This window comes from Bubalus bubalis, chromosome 2, assembly GCF_019923935.1.
Source record: "Bubalus bubalis isolate 160015118507 breed Murrah chromosome 2, NDDB_SH_1, whole genome shotgun sequence".
In the NCBI taxonomy this organism is placed as follows: Eukaryota; Metazoa; Chordata; class Mammalia; order Artiodactyla; family Bovidae; genus Bubalus; species Bubalus bubalis.
The window spans coordinates 177,432,927-177,456,673 of record NC_059158.1 but is presented as its reverse complement, the minus strand read 5'-3'; the positions used below and the strand labels follow the sequence as shown (position 1 = coordinate 177,456,673).

Sequence of the window (23,747 nt, the reverse complement as noted above, 5' to 3'; positions counted from 1 at the left end):
GCTGTTCCCTGTATTAAAAAGGGATGACCTGGAGTTGGGACTGCTTAGCCAGGAGGTTAACATCGGGATAATTTTTCCAGGGCTCAGGAGCAGGCAGGACTTTCTCTAAACAACTCCCAGTTGATCGCACTGGTTTTTTGAGAATCCAAAGCCTAGGAAAGACTGAATGATTGGTCTTTTTGGTAGTGGAGTCTCACCCTCTTGAGAAAGCATTGCCCTGTAAGATGAAGATGAGGCCCACATCAGGTTTAATCATGTGGGCTCCTTGTAGGAGGGCTCAAAGATTTTAAGATTTTTAGCATGGCAGGGAGGAGAGAGAAGGGGAGGATCTAATAACTTACAGGGAAAACTGCACGGAGCAGGGAAAAATGACCCTTTTGCTTTTTCTGATAAAATAAAAATGGGGACTTCCCTGTGGTTCCGTGGCTAAAACTCCATGCTCCCAATGCAGGGGCCTGGGTTCAACCCCTGGTCGGGGAACTAAATCCCACAAGCCACAAATAAGAGTCTGCACGCCACAACTAAAAGACCCTGTATGTTGCAACTAAGACCCAGCACAGCCAAATAAATTTTTTTAAAAATAAAGATAAAATGGGAGAGGAAGGGAAAACAGTGTAAGTGCACAATAGATTGTATAATTTCCAAGTTTTAGGATTCTCCTAACTGCTCAATGTATTCGCATATAGACTATGTTTTTTGCCATGGTTACCTGTTTGGCTGCAATTTCTTCATCTCGTCCATCTCCAATCACTACATATGTGACTTTTTTTCCAAACCTCGACACAATTCTCTCGAAGCAGCTCTCCTTACCTGATAAGAAAAAGACATTTGCTCTTAAGACATTCCTTCTTTTTTTCAATATCAAAGAAAAGGGATGCTGCTAGGTTCACCTGCCTGTGCTTAGACAAAATCAGGGTGGCAGCTAGAGACCCAGCAGGCCCTCTGCCCAAAGAGTGTGCAATTGTTCCATTCACACCACAGACTTTTTAGGCACTGGCTCTCTAGGTTCTCACTTTAGCAGTGAGGGTGAAGTCCCGAAGATCTGAGCGTGGGGGTTTCTATAAACACAGGGTGAGAGCTGTGCACACTTCCCCCCTCTTCCACAGCTCCTGGACTTCACGGCATACAGAGCAGTTTTCAAGTAATTCTTCCGCTTAAGATAATCTGGTGAGATGAGATCCATCCTCTATTTCAGTAGATGGAAATACACCCAACTTGCCCCAGATTACAAACAAGCCAGTAGCTAGACTCTGAGCCTCTGACTCTAAGTCTAGGCTCTGGTCACTGTGCCACGAAGAAAGGATGATTTTTGAGGGGACACCATTAGTGAAAGAAAAAGATGAGGAAGTCCCTGATTCCTGTTGAGTAATGGGACAAACAGGCATTTCCTTCCAACCCTCCATTTCCGAGAGAAACAGTTCTAGGCGTGGGCCTTCTGTCTCTCAGGAGGGGAGGAGCCAGAGTATCGATGAATATGGCCGTGAATATGGCAGCGACGTTTGTCACAGCTGGAATTCCCTCCCTCATACTGTGTAACTACAACTGAGACCCTGTATCACTTTTAGTCACCTTGGGAAACGGGTGATTTTACGGGTGATTTAAAACCACTGAAGACAGTTCTTGGAAACACAGTAATGTATCAGAGCTCAAATCCCACCTGGAACCAACATCTAAACACTCACACATGACACTGCTTATGGCAAAGACACTATTTGCACAAGTAAATAAAATTATTTCTCTTGCTCTTCCTTCACCATCTCTTAGGCTTTATTTCTATTTCTGCCATATTCTTCACTTAAGTAAGGCCCTAACTCTGCTTCCTTTTTTTATTCTGCTCCATTAACCTTCTTGTCCTTCCCGATTCAAGTGACTTAACATCAGGGCTCCTGTGTGAATAAGAAAAAGGTGCCTCCTCCTCAAGGCACTTGAATGCCATCTGCTGGAAAACTGTTGTAATAAAATATACAACTACAGGAAATACACAAATCTCAGATGACTAAAACATAAGTAACAAGAACCTTACACCCATACTCAGAAATCCTGGGTGGTACAGCTGAGCAACTGCAAGTCTGTGACAAGCCTAGCTCAGGTGGCACCTCAAACCTGGACCAGACTCTCGCGCACTCTTAATACAAGGGGCTTCAACCTCCCACTCAATACAAGGCTCGGTTTAGATGCACTTAGGTCCTTTTCAACGTTCCCACTTTACAACAGCATTGTCACGCCTTACACTGATATCAAGCATTCAAACCATGTTTGCTGAGTAAATACATATTAATTTCACAAATGATTCAGGGGATGACACTAGTCCAGATCTTCAGCCCCAATTTAAGCATTAAATAATTCAACTAATAATGAGTTAATATATGTTCTTATTAAGTGTTAAAAGTTGTGTGTCTAATCCCACTCCAACCATTATGTCCTTACTACCTAATCCAACCTCTGCTAGAGCCACAGTCAAATTTATGATTTAGAGAAAAAACTTTTAGTAGGATCCTAAATCAGTAGAATTTTAGAAATTTCTCCTAAGACCTAACAAAGGGAAAGTCTTATATTTAGAAGTCGGAGACACTGAGATGTTTTCATTGTCCTGGCCTGCAATGATCAAGGAAGAAATACAATTAGGAATGTCTCCTCTAAAAGGATTAAGAATGAGCTATTAACAACTCAGAGTAAAGTAGTAGCCATTTGAAAAAATAATTCCAACATAGTTGGTAAATACACTTTCATTTTATACTTTCAAAACAATCCTAGAGATGAGCTTTCCTGTTGGGGAGGATGAGACCAATGAGTGGTAAGCTCACCAAATGTCAAGCAATAGACTATGGCTGTAACTGCAAGATGCCCAGGCCTGTGGAGATTTAAGTTCCTGGGCTTCCTCTATTAGAAATACTGTTGACATTTTCAGAAATGATCTTGAGAATTCTCTTTAATGTCCAGATCACAGAGTGGCCATGCAGAGAACTGCAATTCTGAAATAATTTCAGAGGAACTGAACAAACATTTCCTCTGCCCACTCTCATCTTACAGCTCTGTGAAGGAAAGCCTCAAGCCTCTTACTGTGGTTACCATGGTGCCAGGTACCACTGGAGCTCAGCTAATGAGCTCTGGATGAAATGAGAAAATCACCAAATAAGCACACTTATTGTCAGAAGGAATAAAGTCATGTCCATTAGTTTGATGAGCCTCTGAGTGCCAGGAAGCAGAATCAAGCACCACAGAAATCTCCCTTTCAGGTGTGGGAACCTAAGTGAATGATCAGAGTTCTTACAAAATGCACAGTAAAGCAGTGGCAGCAGCAAACTCTGAAGGGGAGGTTTCAGATGCATCTCCCCTATCAAATCCCTTGTAAATGAAGTAATTCAACACACAAAAAAAGAACAATAAAAACAAATGCCTGTACATCTACCACCAACACAGCTTTGTCAAACCTTAACACTATAGAGTTGCTTTAGATAAAAAAATATATATAAGAATGAGGGTTTCCCTGGTGGATCAGTGGTAAAGAATCTGCCTGCCAATGCAGGAGACATGGGTTCAATCCCTGTTTGGGAAGATCCCACATGCTGCAAAGCAACTAAGCCTGCGCGCCACAACTATTGAGGCCATGTTCCAGAGCCTGTGCTCCGCACCAAGAGAAGTCACTGCAATGAGGAGCCACAGCACCGCAACTACAGAGGAGATGTGCTGGCCGCAGCCGGAGCAAAGCCCACGCAGCAACCACGACCCAGCACAGCCAAAAGTAAAAAGAATTATATATGTAAAGAAATACGAATGAGATCATACAATTTGAAATTTTTGATGTATGCCTACTTACTTGATGCTATTCTTTCTCCTCCTTTCTCTACATATCTATAAACAGTGTATGGTTATTATTTTGAATTTTTTTTACTTTTATGTAAATTTTGCATACTGTACATACTATTTGCAATGCGTTTTTTTGTGTTCAACACTTTTTAATACTAATCTTTAGGGATATATATAGCTTTAGTTCACTTACTTATGAGTGCTTTATAGTATTCCATTGTTTCATGTCTATTTTCTGTTCACAGACAGGTTCACCTGCTGTTTCTCATTATCTTTTACTATGAATAAGACTGCATAAAAAAAAGTCCTTACATGTACCTCCTTTTGCAAATGAGAATTACTCAAGGGAAGGAGCTGGCATATTTTAGGCTTTGCAGGTCATATGATCTCTGTTGTCCTGTGAAAGCAGCTATGGAAATAATCAGGCACGGCTTCTGTTTCAATAAAACTTTACAAAAACAGGCAGTGGGCGAATTCAGTATGTGGCTGTAGTCCAAGACCCTCAAAGTAGTTTTTGTCAACCTAGTAAATGGGCTATGTATCATATTTTAATTTGCATTTTCTTAACTTGCAGATCCTTAATCGATGAGGTCAAAAAACCTCTCATATGCATTTACTAACAATTTGGGTTTCCTTTTCTGCAAATTGGCTGTTCCAAGGTTTACGCCTACTTTTTTTTTTTTTTAATTACGTTGCTTATTGATTTGCAGGAGTTCTTTACTAATTAACAACTACATGTATTACAAATATCTTCTCTCAGTCTGTGACTTGGCTTGTCACTTTATGTCATCTTTCACTGTATATAAAAGTTCCATGCAACCAAAATGATTGTTTTTTTTCTGTTTTTTTTGTTTTTTTTTTAACACTATTTTTTGGGTCTCTTAAATGAAATCCCTCCCTACCTCAAGGTCATACAGATAGTTTTATATTTCTCTTCAAAATTGCAAATTTTGCTTTTCATGTTACATTTTTTATCCACCTGGAATTTTAGTTTTGCAAATAGCATAAAGAAGAAATCCAATTCTGCTTTTTCCCCCCATACAGAAAACCAATTATCCTAGCACCACTGACTGAGGGTAAGTCCCATGAGGACAGAGGATTCTGTCACGGCTATATTCCTAGTGCCCTGGCAATGCCTGACACCTTTTAATCTAGTGGATACCTAGAGTTCACCTTCACACTAGAGCTGTCTCCTCTGCTGCGACAGGGAAGCAGGAACTGTAGACACAGACTAAAGCGTCTGCAGGGGGCAGGAGACGGTTGTCATTGGACCTTGTACAGCACATATGATTAGAGTGCGCTGCCTTCTCAGCAGAACAAGTTGGTTTTATACAAACCTGGTACCAATTAGTTTTATCAATTCAGCACATACTTATCAAGTACTTACTATTTCATATACTTAGTACTGAATACATTTTTAGCGGATAAAAAATACCTTCTCATACACAGTCTGGTTTGATTTTCAAAACCTCTCTCGTAGTTTCTCATCTTACATGAGGAAACTGAGGCTCAGGAGATATAGTAATTTCCCGAAGAGCTAATAAACGGGAATTAGGACTCTATCCTGGTCCTCAGTTTTTTTTTTCTTTTTCTAACCATTTAAAAATGTATTTTTCAGTAATAATAAGCATACTCACATTGTTGAGTGACAGTTCTCCAGAACTTTTCATTTTACAAAATTAAAATTCTATACCCACCAAGCAACAACTCCCTATTTTCCCTTTCCCCAAGCTTCTGTTAACCACCATTCTACTTTCTGTTTCTATGAATTGAACTACTCTAGGAACCTTATCTATAAGTGGAAATATACAGTATTTATCTTTTTGTGATTGACTTATTAGCATAATGTCTTCAGGGTTCATACATACCCATATGACAGGATTTCCTTCCCTTTTGAGATTGGCTACTATCCCACTGTATGTATATACCACCTTTCATTTATCCATTCATTTGATGGACATTTGGGGTTGCTTCCACCTTGGGGCTTTTGAGAATAATGTTACTATGAACACAGGTTTGCAAATATTTCTTTGGGATCTGCTTTGGATTCTTTTGGCTATATACCCAGCAGTGGGACTGCTGGATCACCTGACAGTTCTGTTTTTAATTTCTGTGCAACAGCCATACTGTTTTCCACAGCAGTTGCACCATTTTACAATCCCACCACAAGTGCACACGGGTTCCAAATTTTCCACATTCTTGCCACATTATTTTCTGCTTGTTTTTTTGATAGCAACCGTCCTAACAGGTGTGAGGGATTTAATCATTTTAAAGTACAGAGCTTAGTCCTTGATTTTTAATCTGGTGTTTTTTTGATTATACTATACTGCAGCGCTCTATGAAAGATAAATCTGAAATGAGGCACAAGTAGATTTCTAAACTAGGTATTATGTTCTTTCAAATGGAAAAGAAAAGAGCACAATACATTTTAAGTCTGATAGACTTGGATTTGAATCCTGTGAAGCTGTGAAGTCCTGAGTCAACCTGAACTGCCTCATTAGTAATGTCAGAAGAAAGCAGAGGATTATAGATATACCCATATGTAAAGTGTCTAACAGCAGGACTGGTAAATAATAAGAGCATCCTAAGTAGCAAGTATTACTGTAAGGCCTGTCACAAGAAACAGAATTGACACCGTACCAATTTTGGTAGCACTGTAGATGTTTTCAATAGGAAATATTTCTCCTAGCCCATATAGGAGAACCTTGGCCAGAGCTGGAACCAGTTGGGTTGTAGTGATCAGAACATTTACACAATTCTTTCTGCAAGGGAGAAAAAGACAATAAAAAAGTGAAATCAAACCAACCTGGGAACAAGAACTCAAATGAGTCTTCTCTGCAGGATCTACTTGTGTAAAATGAACCTCAAAGCTCCTGGTGTGGCCATCTGCTCAGCGCCAACGCTCAGCTCCTGCTCCAGCTCAGGTTTACTCATCTTCCAAATTAAAAGGCAGAGATTCTGTGGTGGACACAGAACAGCCCCCTGCTCTCCCCTCATTTGCATTCTAGCTCACTGCACTGCTGGCAAACCCCACGAGCCCACGGCACTGACACCACACTACAAGAAACACGGCAAGGCTTCAGCTGCAGCAGCACCTCATCTCAACGCAACTCAGCCCTTAAAGGAGATGCGACTTCAGTCCTCTCTCTCGTCACACAACGGCGACACACAGGTCAGAATATACATTCTTTTCACAAGTCTTTTCCCTTCACAGATATCCATCCGTGGGAGTCAGTTTCTGTTTACTCTACTAGGCTGTTCGTCTGGAATTCTTGCTTTGAAGGAGGGACGAATAAGGCTATGTTTTTATTTCCCATTCTAAGCTTTGAGCTCAAATCTCCTTAATCTGCTTAATGTACCCTTTTTCTTTTGAATCCTGCCTTCCTGAGTAGGCTGTGCTACATTTCTTTGGAGCTTCCTGTATTCAGGGTATTTGTAAAGTCTCCTCCATGTATTCTTCGATCTTATCAGGTGCATCCACCTCCAGTGCTGGACACTCTGGGTTACTGAGTATAATTTTGTGAGCAAAAAGTAAGAGAAAAGAAAAAGATGCTCAAAACTCTAAGGCATGCTGATAGAGTAAAATGGCCTTGCCTCCCATCTGTGAATCCTTGCCTGCATCACTGAACTCCTCTCACCCTTCCCCACAGCCTGTTTTCGGGAACGGCCTTATCCTGGACCAGGGTGGGAGAAAGAATCTCTCTGAGAGGATAAGACCTAGAAAAAGCATTTCCATACCTGGACTGGATGAGAAGTAAAGACTTCAAGGCAGTTCCTAACCAGGAATCTGTTAAAACTTCAATTTCTGCTCTTAGTCTCTGCAGTGCTTCCTTTCTCTGGGGACTGAGGAGCCCTTTGGGAATAAAAGAAGACACAGTCATCATTTGACAAGATCCATGCTGGCATCGAGAAAGCAACTTCTAAATTCAATTTGGAAATAGTGTGTTACTGAAGTATCTACTGAGCTAACACCTCTCTCTCCTTGATAAGGCCCTGGAGTAGCCTACTCAACATGCCTTTTTGACTCTTTCCACCAGAGTTTTTCGCTTGGTGTGGCATAACCACAACAAAATCAGCTGAGAGAAACAGTGTGATTAGGATCTGGCTCAAGCTCGTTCTTTCATTAACCAACCAGTAACATCATCTGTAGACTGGTGGACCATACTTTGAGTAGCACTGGTATAGACGTGACATCAAGAACCAAAAAAAGGGGGAACAATTACAGATGGAAAAGCCCATGGCATTTTCAGTCTCTTTCTAAAGAAAACAAAGCTCAGGGAGGAAAGGAGGCTGCCTAAGAATACAGAGCAATTGATGTCTTTTGGTCTCAGAAATCTTCCCACTGACATACGCTGCTCCCAAGGCGATGATGGTGCTTTCACCTTCTTCAGAACACATCAACCTGAGATTCCAGGTTGAATCACCAAATTCTGATCATCTGTACTGTACTTACTTCTGAAACAACTTCAGCTGATGAGAGACTGAAGCACTGCTTTAAGATCAGATAACTAAACACAAAACAAAAAAGAGTTCATCTGATTGGAACATGTTATCAGATGCTTGAGTTAGTATATTCAAATAATAAATCTGGCCCTAATTTTCTACAGTGAAGGTAAAAAGAAATTCTACTACCAGTATGCCATAAAAACAGAAATCTAGTGTAACTGTTTATAATTTATTTTCAGACAGATGGTTTCATAATGTAAGCCTGCAATTTGATGACTCTCAACATTTCTGATAAAACAAAAACCAAACAAATATATGTCATGTATGACATACACAAGCAAGCCTATGTCACAGGTTTAACTACTATAATGTAGCACTTTTGTTAATTCACTTAAAAAAAAATACAGGTGGATATTACTTTTAATATGTTTCCCAGGGTAGGCTCCAAGGATTCTCACAGAGGGTTATAAAGCCCTTTCTTCAGGAAACCAGGTCGAGACACTCACTGGGCAGAAAATGGACCAGACACAGAGGTTGTATATGAAAACTAATAAAAGAAAGGCTAATATCTGTGAGAGAGAAAAAACAAAATGACCTGATTGCCAAAATAAAAAGTACTGGGGCCTCTCTTGACCCAGGGTCATATATTTCTAGGTAGTCCAGGGAATCCCTGAAACTTCACGCAACGTTCTGTGTGGATGCAGGTGTTTGAGGGTGATGGTTCAGAGTTTTCAATATTTTCTCACAAGGGCATGTCACTAAAGAGGGGTCTGTATGAATGTAAAGTGCTCTGGACCAAAAGTCCAGTTGTGGTATGGTCACTAACTTGCTACATGTCCCGCCTTTGTGATCCTCATGATGGACCATCAGTTTTCTCAAATGCAAAATGAAGGATTTAGATTAGTTCTTTACTAATGTCTCTTCTCATCCAAACAATCTATGGCTAATTAATTCCAAATATATGAATTTTAGGCATAATGGCACCTGATATGTGAGACATAGCTGGGCAGAAAGAAGTCCAAGGTCCTTCAAATCACACTGCATGGATGGATACTGCCAACCTATCAAGCTGGACCTAGTTTTCCATCCACTATAAACCTGGTCGCTAATTCTACCTGACTTGTCCTGATGGCTAGATAAATCTGTCCAAAAATATGGCAACCTCTTCAATATTACTGACAGTAGCTGTGAGTCCAGAAAAAACACATGCCATTAAACATGATCTATGGAACACATTTCCTTTAAAAAGGAAAGCTGTCTAAAAAGAACAAGAGAACTTGGTGAAGTTATGCTAAGGAGAGTCCATGAGGAATGCAGAGCTTCCTCCCCAAAGGGTTTCAATCAACCCCATTTTTAAAACAGAGTTAAAATGTCCCTGTGCCACAAATTCATAACCCAGGAGCTCTAAGGTAAACCCCAGAAAGGAAAACAGGAAATCAGAGCAAAAGAGGAAATTGGCTGGTTATATGCCACACTTACCACCCACGTTGCTTTTATGCTTATCATAGATTTCTCTCACTTTTCGGTAACGGAAAGCCAATTTCCTCATCCAGTCCACACCTCCCTGGACGCCCACAGACGAACCATGGCTGCCACTGCCTCCCGAGCCGCTGAAACCATCTGTCGAGAAACTGTAGTTGCTGCAGAGAGAGAGGATGATGAAAATGAAAATCTATACTGCACCGAGTTTTCAGCTGAAGGCCACCTGAAATTCTCTGTCCTACTCCACAGGCATCTGACATCAAAGCCGTGAGACTCTTCTTCCTTAATCTCTGTATGTCAGAGGCTATCTTCCATCGGTCTGTCATCTCACCCCTGTTAGTTCTATCAGAGAAAGGATGGAGAGGGAGAGCAAGAGGGGCAGGAACAATTTGAGCGTCAGCATCCCCTAGAGGCTGGCTTCAGATAGACCATCCTTTCACTAATGATAGATGACATCTTACAGTGAAAAAAAGCCTTCAGAATATAAAATTTTTTGTACACACCCACGATATGATTGCAACTATGTAAAAAGGAGAAATGTGAAAAAATAATGGGAGGAATGAACCCCAAGTTCTAATAACAGTAAGAAAATGGGAATGTTCTCCTTCAGGGATCTGTCGACTCGTTAAGTTCATGGGCCACTATTCCTCTCTTCTAACTCCACTCCCTTCGGGTACAGACTATATTTGAACACAAACAGAATGTGGTGGAACTGATGGTGTCAGGCTTTAGAGACCAGACTTCTCTTATAGGGCTTGCTCTAAGTGTCAGCTGTCACGTGAGAACACTCAAGCTGCTACATGAAGGGACACAGTGAGGCCTGAGGCCTCCTGCTATGAGCCACACACAATAGGTTGGAAGCAGGTCCTTGGCTCCACTCAAACCTTCAGATGATTTTAGCTCCAGCTATCCTGATTTTAATCTCAAAGACCCTGATTCAGAACTACCCAGCTAAGTTACTTTCAAGTTCCCAAACTACAGAAACATTGAGATGATAAATGGTAATTGCTTTAAACTACCAGGCTTGGGAGTAATTTGTTACACAGCAATAGACAAGTGTTACAGTTAAACAGCCTGGGCAGGATGACTACTTCCTAAGTCAAGATTTAAAAATGACTGATGGAATTAGGGACAACTTGGTTCAAAAATCAAAACAGAATTCCATAAGTGTGAGATTCTATATTTAAGGAAAAGCTGCCAATAAAAAGATAGGCCATTACTAGTTAGCCATATGTATGTGCTGTGCTTAGTTGCTCAGTCGTTATCTGACTCTGTGACCCCCATGCACTGTAGCCCACCAGGCTCCTCTGTCTATGGAATTCTCCAGGCAAGAATACCGGAGTGGGCTACCATTCCCTTCTCTAGTGGATCTTCCCCACCCAGGGATCGAACCAGGGTCTCCCACATTGTGGGTAGATTCTTTACCGTCTGAGCTACCAGGGAAGCCCAGACATATGTATACGAGAAACAAAAGAGCACTAGAACTCAGAGTGGATTGTAAACTGCTTCAGACCAAGCTTTTTCCTAAAGTAAGTAAAATCTCTTAAGAATGGTGCCCTTCACAGCTGTGCAAGACACAACATGCACGGCTGGATGCTGCTCCTGAAGGGAAACCTCTCCTCCTCCTCAGCGCCGCAGGGCTGTTTGTGTCCTTGCTAAGTGATGTGTCCAGATCTGCTCTAGAGTTGAGAATGCACAGAGGAAACAATTTTAGGGTAGACACATGGAAAAACTTTTTGCCTATGGAAAGGGATAAACATTAATAAAATAAATTAACATGAAAAGATGTGACAATTTTTTTTTTTTTCTAAAAGTCTTTAGATATAAGGGAGACAAATTTTTGGATTATTCTTAGCTAAGACTGCTGGGCTAGAAGACTGTAGCCAAGAGAGACAGGAGGGGACTGAGCAAGCATTTTGCCACTGAGACCTCCCTGGTTTAGTGTTCACTGTGATATTAATGTTTAAAATTGTCTTCCATACGGTCATTTGACACCACCAGACCCCTACCATATAACTTCCTTGGTGAAATTACCTGATGCTTATTTCTATCTAAGACTAACCAATCTGGAAGCACACTTTTCTTGACTGAAAATCTGGCCAAAGAGAAACAAGTATATCCTTTACTTTGGAATGCTTTTGTCTCATTCCATCATGCTCCCCAATCTCTAAGATTATACTCAAAGTCTACTGTGTTGAGAAGGCCACTCCAGTGTTGGCACCACTGGCTCCCCACAACCATCGGAATTACTTTCTACTCTATATCCCATCACATTTTCTACGGTCACCTTCTCTCACCGCATGCCATCATCAGCTGTCTTTGTTTCTATCTTCTCTAATAGACTGTGAGCTCTTTTAGGCCATGTCTTAATCACCTTTGTTTGCCTCTGAACCTAGTCAGTGTCTTGTGCATAACAGGTATACTGATGTTTAAGATATCATTGTTTTTATTACCTCAAGTCTTGGCCATTGTCATCAGAAGCCACATCTTCCACATGCACCTGGTCACACTCCTGTTAAAAGACAAAACCACCCATTATTTCATCCCAGAGAGCAGTTCTATTATCACCATGATATATTGTAAAAATACCACAAACAACGGCAGGATGATGAAGTACCTTATGGTTTCTTATGTGTGGAGGATCAGTCTCACCCCCGTTGCTGTCCACCTTCTTTAAAGGCCTAATTTACATTCCTCAGTCTTCATGCAATCTTCCTTAGCCATACCAACCCGCAGTTCTGCTCTTATCTCAATAGTTCATTTTCCCCACAGCCCATGGGTATAAGCACAAGCTCCCTTACATTGTCAGGTGTGCCTATGTCCTACATTAGACTAAGTTCTATCACAGTGTAGGCCTCTTATGGCACAACCATATCTTACATCTCCTTTTGAACCCTCCAGTCTAGTCCAGTGCCCTTATGTAGCATGTACTCAGTAAGTTTTTGCAGACAAAAAAGATGCTGGTAGAGTGTGTGCAGTATCAAAACTGAGAATGACTGAAATAGAAATTTGTAAATTCAAACTTAGAATTAGAAGAGGTCACCTAAGTCAATCTCCTCATATTCTAAAAGTGAGATAAAATGATTGGCCCAAGGTCATAAAACTAGTGAGTGGTAGAAAGAAACTAGAAGGAGCTTAGGTCTTTCGATTTGAATCCACGGGTTCTTTAAGCCCACACTACTACTGAGGTAAAATACCACCCACTGCCTAACTGACAGATGTATTCCTCTGACACCACCTAGGGCGGTGCCATGGTGTCCACCTGCATCAGAATCCTCTGGGGAAGATTTTTTAAAATGCATATTTTTGAATAGAATTTCTGTGAGTGAAGTCCTAGAGTCTTCATTTTTAACAAGCTCCCCAGGTGATTCTTATGCCCCCTAAAGTTGAGAACCACTGACCTGGGGGGCAGGAACACATTCAGGTCAAATTCTTCACAGAACTTTCAGTCCTGAGTGAGGACTATGTCTAGAAAATCATTACAAATACAATTTGGCAACAATTACTGGCACATACTAGGTTTTCAATAAATGTTTGCTGAATAAAAACTATAATGTTCCAATTTATCAACATGTGAAGTTGATGGAAGATTAAAGCACTGTGGAGCTTACATAAAAGTACTGGAGTTTAGAGCCCTACTAACTTAACTTGTTGGAGAATTGCTGAGTAGAACTAGACTGTGTTTGAAAAGAGAGAGGATTACTTTGTGTTTATTTTACTTTAAAATTTCCACTATTTAAAAAAGTAGGTAATACACGTCGTACAGAGTTCAAAATTCAAAAGGACATTAAGTGACAAATCTGCTCCTTCCCACCCCAGTGTCTTGGCAAGGCATTCTCATCTTCAAACAGAACAACTGTTACTAGTTCCTTGTGTAGGATAACTGCTTAACTGAGGCCCAGAATGGGGAGATAACTTTCCTAACTTGGTACTCGAGTCTGGTCCTCTGACTCCCGGTCCTGTGCTCTCTCCACTACACCATGTTTACCTCAAAGATGAACTCAAATGTCAAACAAAACAATTAACCAAGAAGCTCTCAGTGTTTCCAGGTTTCCCTCCACCTAAATATAAAATGATCTGGACTTCACGGCTTACCTATACATGGACAATAAGCAGGTACAAAATACAACAAGTTAAGAGTAGCCCTCTACAGATCTGACAAATCAAGAGACTATCTTTTAAGAAGGTAAAACTGAAGAACAGTCAAAATATAATTAAGAGTACAACCGATGCCACCTTCTATATATTATTTAATATAGATGAGTAAATTAGAATATTGGTTTATGTATCAGTGCTTTACCTGATGGGATGTACTGCCCCTAGAGCTAGATCACTTCCAAATACGCTAACAAAATCAAATTTTTGAGCCAATAAAACTGAAGCCCAGAAACAAGACTGTGCTGACCTAACCAAGGAACTATTTCTTCAAGACTATGTATACCTAAGTGCCCAGCTGGCCTCACCATACCTACCCTGTTTAACCACACTTCCTCTAAATGCAAAAATCACACTCAATAAATAAGTTATGGAACAAAGTGTTTCACTGAAGTACAGAAAAAATTTAAAATGCATACCTCTAGGTCATTGAAAAATAGATGTGTGTCAGCCACTTCAAAAATCATTTCTTCCATTGTTAAACCTGAGCCAATCACTACTGTTGGGTCCTGAAAGGCAATAAGAGGATTTGTTTGACTTGGCACTTACAGCACCAGTTCTTACCTCTAAATGTTTCAGAATTATTTGAGGTCAAGGCCAAAACAACACTGGCCCACAACGGTGCTTCTCACTATTACTGATGCAATTTCTTTCACAGGTGTAAGAAGCTTAGATTGTGCAAAGTTAAAAATTTCAGGACTTTAATCCACTTAAAAAAAAACAACAACAAATTGTGGAAAAATTCCCTGCTTCAGCAGAAATTCTAATTATTGCTAAAATATTGCTATTGTAATACTCATTATCTTACACACACACACACACACACACACACACACACAGTATAACGCTGGAAGTCAGTAATCTGACAATCTAAACAACCAGGAAATCAGTAAAGAAATATTTGTAGGAAAACCAATGCACAAAGCTTTAAAAGGAACTATCAGACCTTCACTTAGAGGTGGTATGATCTTATTTTGTATACTTTCATAACCAGTCTTGTTATAGAGTATATAAGCTTATGTTAGTTTACCAGCCTAGATACTAAAAGCCTATGGAAAATACTTCTAATAGAAACAAATAGTGACAATAAGAAATAATTAGGAGTAGATAAAGTAGGATGGTAAATGAGGCAGATGTTTTTATAAAATTTATTCACAGAAACTAAAAAAAAAAAATAGGAATCTGGAGGTAATTTAGTATAGAAATATACCAACAATACCTCAAAAACAGCTCATTCCTCTATCAAAACTGACTTTACTACTGATGATTAAACTTAAATTCTGCTCAGTACATTTTCATTTAAGAAGCTATACAATCTGTTTTAGAAAGTTATTTAATATTTTAAATGTACAGATCTCGCAGATTCTCAGCTAAATGAAATGCTCAGTTTGGACTGTCGCATGTGATGGAAGGGATAACAGATCAGTCTTTGGAGCACGTAATCCTGAGACTCCACTCTGTTTTGAGTTCAGTCCCATACTTAGTCTTTACCACCCTCCACCAACTTCAGCTTTCAGTACTAGTCCGAGGTCTAGTTCCCAGCTTTATAAACTCTGCCTGACCATGTAGTCTGCCTGCTATAAGCCACCAGGCGAAGTTCTATGTGAAAAGTGAAAGGTCAATAGGTAAGACGGAGATAACAGAGACAGTGATCTTGGTTACCTGCACGCATAGAGAGGGAAAGTTATAACAAAGGAAGAAAGACTCAAATTACCTTTCCATACTTCTGGGCATAGGATCCAGTAAGAAGGGAGTGGAAGATGATGATGGTTTCATCTAAGTCCCACAGAAATACCCGCTGAATGAGGGAAATATTTTAAAAAATGAGTGAGCATCTTTTTAAATCATAGTAGAATGAAACAAGTAATCAATAACAGAAGAAAAACTGGGAAATTCACACATATGTAAAAATTAATATAATCTTAAACAACCAATGGATAAAAAAGAAATAACAAGTGAAATTAGAAAATACCTTGGAATGAAGACCAAAAAACAACGTACCATAATTTATGGGATGCTGTGGAAACAGTTAAGAAGGCATTTTTTTTTCTTTTCTTTTTAAGGCCACACTGCACAGCATGTGGAATCTTAGTCCCCCAACCAACCAGGGATCAAACCTGTGCCCCCTGCATTGGAAGTAGGGAGTTTTAACCACTGGACCACCAGGTAAGTCCCAAAGGAAATTTTTAGTTCCAAATGTATACCCTAAAAAAGATCTCAATCAATAACCAAATTGCACAATTTACACTGCTAGACAAAACCAGTAGAAGGAAGGAAAAAATAAAGGTTAGAAAAGGGTAGGAAAAAGCAGAAGATAGGAAAAAAAATAGAGAAAATCAACAAAACCAAAAGTTGGTTCTTAGAAGAGATCTATATAATTGACAACGTCTGGTTAGACTAGCTAAGAAAAAAGACAGAAGACATAAATTAATAAAATCAGAAATGAAAGTGGGGATATTAATACCAATTTTGAAGAAATAAAAAAGATTTTATAATCCTTTATACTATGAAGAGTTATACACCAATAAACAATCTAGATGAAACAACAAATTCCTAGAAATATACAATGTGATTCAAAAAGGAAAAGAAAATCTGAATAGACCTTTAACTGGTAGGAGGCTGAATCAATAACAAAAAACATCCCAAGAAAAGAAAAGGCCAGGGTCAGATGGTTTCACTGGTGAATTCTACCAAACACAATCCTTCAGACCTTCCAAACTGAATAAGCAGGAACACTTCCTAATTCACTCTGTGAAGGCAGCAATTCCCTGATACTGAAGTCAGATAAAGACAAGAAAACTACAGACCAATTGCTCATCTGAACACTGATAAAAAAAAAAAACCTCAACAAAACAGTGGCAAACAAAGTTCAGCAGAATATTGAATTATATACATCAAGACCAAGTGGGATTTGTTCCCAGAATGTAAGAATGGTTCAATGTAGGGGAAAAAAAAAAAAAAAAATCAATGTAATATACTGCATTAACTGAACAGAGGAAAAAACCCACATGGTCATCTCAACTGATGTAGAAAAAGCATCTGACAAAACTCAGCACACTTTCATGATAAAAACACTCAATATACTAGCAACTTCCTTATCTTGATAAAGGTCATATACGAAAAACCTACAGCTAATATCATACTCAATGGTGGAAAACTGAAAGTGTTACCCCTGAGATTAGGAATAAAAGAAGTATGTCTCTGTTTTTATCAAGTCTAATCAAACATGGTACTGGAAATTCTAGCCAGAATAGGGGTAAAAGAAATACCCAAGAAAAGGGTAAAAAAGGTACCCAAACTGGAAAGAAAGAAGTAAAATGATCTCTGTCCACAGATGATGTGATCTCACACAGAGAAAACCTTTAAGAACCCACAAAAAATTACTGAGAGCTACTAAAATGAATTCAGAAATCAGATGTTTCTATAAGCTTGAAATGAATAATCCTAAATGGAATTAAACAAAAGCATAAAAAATAATAAAATATTTAGGAATAAATTTAACTGATAGTTCAGGACTTATATACTAAATACCTATCAAAATCACAACACTGTTTTTGTTGTTGTTGTTATTGTTTTCCAACACTTTTTTAAAGAGATAGAAAAACTAACCTAAAGTTTGTACGAAATCTCAAGGGACCCTAAAGAGCCAAAATAGTCTTGAAAAAGAACAAAGTTGGATGACTCACATTTCCTGACATTAAAACTAACTACAAAGCTACAGTAATCAAAATAGTGTGGTACTAGCATAAAGATAGACACACAGACCAATGGAACAGAGAGAGTCCAGAAATAAACCCATATATATATATATATAAAGAGAGAGAGAGAGAGTCAATTGATTATTACTATTATTTCTGCAAGGATACCATGAACAAAGGGGAAAGGAAACTGTTTCCAAAATAAGGTCCTAAGGGAACTGAATATCCATGTGCAAAAAAATAAAATTAGATCCTTACTTCACACTATGTACAAATTAACTCAATATGGATCAAGGACCTAAACTTAAGAGCTGAAACAATAAAATGCTTAGAAGAAATATAGGTGTTTTCATAACCTTAGACCCTTAAGTATAATACCAAAAGCACAAGTAATCAAAACAGAACTTCAAAATTTAAAACGGTTAATCATCAAAGGAAACCATCAAGAGAGTGAAAAGACAGTGCACAGAAAATATCTGCACATCATATATCTGCTAAGGGATTAAACTCTAGAATAAAGAACTCCTAAGATTCAAAAACAAACAAAACCCCCTGATTTAAAGAATGGGCAAAGGATTTAGACATTACTTCCAATCAAATAGACAAATGACCAATTCACACATGAAAAGATGCTCAATATTATTAGTCATTAAGGAAATGCAAATCAAAACCACGAGACACCATTTCATACCCATTAGGATGGAGTGAGCAAAAAAGGGAAGCAACTGGAACCCTATTATAAAGCTGGTAGAAATGTAAAATGGTGTAGTCATTTGGAAAACGTTTTGGAGGTTCCTCAAAAAGCTGAACACAGAACTACTATATGGTCTAGCAATTCTACTCCTAGGTTTATACCCAAAATAATTGAAAAGAGGGGCTCAAAGTGATATTTTTGAGTACAGCAGTGTTCATAGCAGCTTTATTCACAATAGCTCAAAGATGGAAAACCCCCAAGTGTCCATCACAGATGAATGGATAAACAAAATGTCCTATATATACACAATGGAGTTATTCAGCCATAAAAAGGAATGAAGTTCTGAAACATACTACAGAATAGATGAACCTTGAAAATATTATGCTTAGGGGAAGTAATAAGCCTGACACAGAAGGAAAGATTTTGTATGATGCCACTTATATGAAATACCTAAAACAGGCAAATCTATAGTGACAGAAAGTAGAAAAAAGGTTACCAAGGACTGATAGAAGGGGAGAACAGGAAGTTATTGCTTAATGAGTACACAGCTTGTAATCATGAAAAACTTCTGAACAACACTGTGAATGTACTTAAAACTGCACACTTGTGGTAAATTTTATATATACTTTACCACATTTACCACATTAAAAAAATTAGTGAATTCTCAGTTTTTCCCATGAAATGTATCAGCTCTTTACATTTTCTTTCTATCTCTCCCAGCCCACTCCCATCCTCCTAGTAACAAAAGGAAAGAGAGGTTCCAAACATAGCCTCAATTTACCAATGTCTTATGAACAAATGTCAATGGACTCATTTTTAAATATGGCTTTTTCTTCTCATTAAACAATCACATTATAGAAAAATTAAAGAAAGAAAACAAAAAGATTAGTATCAAAACTCCATTATTATTAGAATTTTGTATGGCTTTCTAGTCTTTTTAATAATGAAGCCAAATGTATATCCATAATAAATTTCTATAGGGTTTACACAGTAAGTGAGAGCCAATCTATCTCATTTACAAGTTACCAGATCTGGTTGCAGATTTCACAGCAACTTGGGCTAAAGCACTTCAGTTCTGTCATTTTACTCTAAGATTTTGAAATGGAGAACAGTATGACATTGTTTGTGATACCCTTTGCTTTTTGAATATGATGCAATGTTCTTTCTGTTCTCCTCTGGAATACAGAACAGATTGTTCTTTCCCTTAAAAAGTTACCTGGCTACCTAAATTTGAAAAAGCTTTTTCAAATTTGTTGGTAAAAAGGATCTGAAAGTGATATGGTAAAATGTGGGCATAGAGAAATGTGTTTTTATACTTCTCTTTTCACACTTGGCCAATTCATTTTCTACTGCTCAGGAATTAAACAGTACACAACATAGAACCACATAATATCCATGAGTTTCAGAAATATATTTGACAAACTTAAAGAAAAGAGAAAAGAAAAAAGCAGGTGGTAACTCAAATGAGTTTCTTCCCATACTTCTAATTCACTGTCCTGGGAAGAGCTGGCGTCAGCTTTCCTCTTGCCCCGGTTCTTGCCAGTCATGTTTTTCCTGGACTGGTCATCAGCATCTTTACTTGGTGTGGTCTGGGTCAAAGATGGGCTTGGAGAAGGGTCTCCTGAAAAGGAAAAGTAAGACCCTGCTATTGCCAGTGTGGTCACAGGCTGTAAGAACCAGAGCAGGCTCTCTGCCTTTAAGAATCATGTTGCAGGGATAAAGGCTGGGAAACCAAACTTTACTCAAGGAATTTGGAAATTCAGACCTAACAGCACGAAGAGCCATAACTAGAATTTGTATGCCTGCCTCCGCAATGAAAAAACTTAACTATGAAGTCATTTTGCCCCACCCAAAAAATTAAGCCTGCAATCAGTTTCTCAACTTGGTACAACTGACGTTTTGGTCCAGACAATTTTTGTTGTGAGGGGACATCCTGTACGTTTTAGGATGTTTGGTTAAGCAGCATCCTTGGCCTCTACCCATTAGATGCCAGTAGCACCCCCTTCCCAGTGTGACAACCAAAAATGCTTCCACACATTGCCAAATATCCCTGGGTGTGGGTGCCTTAGGGTGGAAGCAGGAGGCACAAAACCACCTCCAATTGAAAACCACCACCCTAGATCTATTTACCAGTTTAAATAAAATACAGAAAGTAGTAGGTTGCAGCAAGCTACCCTCTAAGCTTTTAATTGGTGAAATTTATACTGACTTTATTTTTCTGGCCTTCAAAATCACTGCAGATGGTGATTGCAGCCATGAAATTAAAAGACGCTTGCTCCTTGGAAGGAAAGTTATGACCAACCTAGACAGCATATTAAAAAGCAGAGGCATTACCTTGTCAACAAAGGTCCATCTAGTCAAGGCTATGGTTTTTCCAGTAGTCATGTATGGATGTGAGAGTTGGACTATAAAGAAAGCTGAGCGCCAAAGAATTGATGCTTTCGAACTGTGGTGTTGGAAAAGACTCTTGAGAGTCCCTTGGACTGCAAGATCCAACCAGTCCATCCTAAAGGAGATCAGTCCTGGGTGTTCATTGGAAGGACTGATGTTGAGGCTGAAACTCCAATACTTTGGCCACCTGATGTGGAGAGCTGACTCATTTGAAAGACCCTGATGCTGCCCTGATGAGGGCAGGAGGAGAAGGGGATGACAGAGGACGATATGGTTGGATGGCATCACCGAAACAACGGACATGGGTCTGGGTGGACTCCAGGAGTTGGTGATGGACAGGGAGGCCTGGCATGCTGTGGGTTCATGGGGTCGCAAAGAGTTGGGACTGAGTGACTGAACTGAACTTAACTGATACTGAGAAAACAATCTACTTTCTTCAACAAATAAATTACACAGGAAATAAAAAGAGATGGGGGAATTTATAGGTTAGAACAGAATATATATCCACCAATCACAATGTATGGACCTTGAAAGTGAAAGTCGCTCAGTCATGTCTGACTCTTTGCCATCCCATGGACTACACAGTTCATGGAATTCTCCAGGCCAGCATACTGGAGTGGGTAGCCTTTCCCTTCTCCAGGGGATTTTCCCAACCCAGGGATTAAACCCAGGTGTCTTGTGTTACAGGTGGATTCTTTACTAGCTGAGCCACAAGGGAAGCCCTTACTTGGACTTTAAACAAAAACAAGACTCTTAACGTTTATGAGAAAACTAGAAATATGAATACCCTTAGGCATTAAGGAATTATTGTTGAATTATTTTATATGGGATAATGGCATTGTGGTTATGTTATCAAGCATTTATCTTTTAGAGACATGAGACCTGGAATTTGAGGAGGAAATTAGAAGAAGTATAGTTGAAACATACCAGGTCAAGGACTGATGCTGAAGCTGAAACTCCCATTACTTTGGCCACCTCATGTGAAGAGTTGACTCACTGGAAAAGACCCTGATGCTCGGAGGGATTGGGGGCAGGAGGAGAAGGGGACGACAGAGGATAAGATGGCTGGATGGCATCACCAACTTGATGGACATGAGTCTGAGTGAACTCTGGGAGTTGGTGATGGACACAGAGGCCTGGCGTGCTGTGATTCATGGGGTCGCAGAGTCGGACACGACTGAGTGACTGAACTGAACTGAGGTCACCAGGTAATGCTAATGGTAAAGAGCCCGCCTGCCAATGCAGGAGATATAAGACATACAGGTTCGATCCCTGGGTCGGGAAGACCTCTGGAGAAGGGAATGGCAACCTACTCCAGTATTCTTGCCTAGAGAATCCCATGGACAGAGGAGCCTGGTGGGTTATAGTCCATAGGGTCACAAAGAGTCAGACACAACTGAAGTGACTTTGTACACACATAGCTGAAACAAGATTGCCTGTAAGCTGTTAACTGTTGAAGTTGGATGACAGATATATAAGGGTTCACTATACTATTCTGACAACTTCTGCCTATGTTTGAAATTCTCCATTATTAAAAAGTTAAAATTGTTATGAAGGACAAAGCTATTTAGAGAAATGAATTAAAAACTAAGGTATTAACGCATGGAATGATCTCAACGTTATGCAGGTTTGAAGCAGTGACCATCTGTACGTCCATCTAGTTAGAAGACCAGTAGAGGCAAGATGCATAGAAGACTGCTTTAGGAGATGCAGACCACTGGTTTTAAAAATGTGTCAGTGTTAACGATAAACAGTCTTCCTTCAAGTTATAGGATGTAACAGCAAACCACCAAATTTTCATGAAAAATAGAGATAAATAAAAAGTATGTGCATATGTTTACTGAAAGTTTAAGTCTTTATGTCAGGATATTAAAATCTGGACATCATAATTCACTGATTCATTGCTAAAGTAGAAATTTAAATTTGTAGGTTAAATTCTATGTATTTCTTTGGGGAAAAAGGACCACAGCTTTTCTCAAAATCTTAAAGGGATCCATGACATAGAAAAAGTTAAGAACTACCACCCTGAGGTGTAACCAGAAGTCCAAATGATGCACAGACTAAAACTGGACTTCTCCAGCTATTACAAAATGTGCTAAGATTCTGAAGTTCTCTGTGACAAGCTACGGGGAGGGTAGAGTGCGAGTCAGAAATAAAGTATTTTCATTCTTGGTCCTTTTCTGTTCACAACATCAAGTTTTATATTCAGTCTGCCAATGACTCATCACAGTCTGGATACAGTGTTAAAAATACCTCTCACCTGAGAGGGAAAGCCAAGAGCATGGTAACAGTGACTTAGATAAGAACAAAATAATCTTCACCATCACTGGCTGGATGAAATGCCCTTAAGCCAAAGTTTTTAGAGCCGCAGAGCTTACCAGAGGAGAGTCTGGCTGCTGCAGCTGCAGGTACCATGACACTGGGCTTCTCCGTCTGGTATGTGGCTGCTGCTAAGGTGCTGTTCTCAGCATCACTGTTAGTCTGGCCTGTGACTCCAAAGCTGGAGCTGGGGTAGCAAGCTTGGTATTGACTCTGACCAAGGATGGTATAGGTGGGATAGTCCTGTAGGTAAAAGGGAATAAGGGAGGAAAACAAGACTCAGAAAGAGAAAAACATGAATTTCAACACCAAAGACTTTCATGTCCCTCTGTCTCATAATTATTTCCTTAAAACATTAACTTGACTTCTCGTTTACGTACCTATATAGTTTTCCACCTAAGCCAGTGATTTTCAAAATGCATTCTGTGGAAACCCAAGAGCAAAGAGGAGATGCTAGGGTAAGGCTGAGAGGGAAGTATCCCATGCATTGTACACACAATGTCCATTTTCTACTATACTATTCTTTTTCTCCTACTTTATGTACAGAATTTCTGCATAAATATTTGCATAGAATTTTTGAAGGAAAGATTCTACACTTTAAGAAGTTTATATACCACTGCACTAGACGGTAGTGCTTTTAAGGACAGATGAGCATGAAAAAAAAAGCACATATCCTACATAGTTCCCCAGTTTAAAAACTGAGTATGCTGCTGCTAAGTCGCGTCAGTCGTGTCCAACTCTGTGCGACCCCAGAG

The 23,747-nt window shown here is 39.4% G+C and overlaps 1 protein-coding gene across 1 annotated transcript in view; it reads right to left on the bottom strand.

Moving 5' to 3' along the window:
* The window catches only part of EYA3 (EYA transcriptional coactivator and phosphatase 3), a gene marked incomplete in the record, with an annotated part of 89,910 nt that overhangs the window by 7,593 nt on the left and 58,570 nt on the right, over positions 1 to 23,747 (bottom strand). The window contains 9 exon segments of the mRNA XM_045164637.1: positions 710 to 810; positions 6,448 to 6,569; positions 7,546 to 7,660; positions 9,733 to 9,893; positions 12,189 to 12,247; positions 14,310 to 14,399; positions 15,605 to 15,688; positions 19,764 to 19,903; positions 23,052 to 23,235. Of these exon segments, the coding sequence (XP_045020572.1) occupies positions 710 to 810; positions 6,448 to 6,569; positions 7,546 to 7,660; positions 9,733 to 9,893; positions 12,189 to 12,247; positions 14,310 to 14,399; positions 15,605 to 15,688; positions 19,764 to 19,903; positions 23,052 to 23,235 (1,056 nt within the window).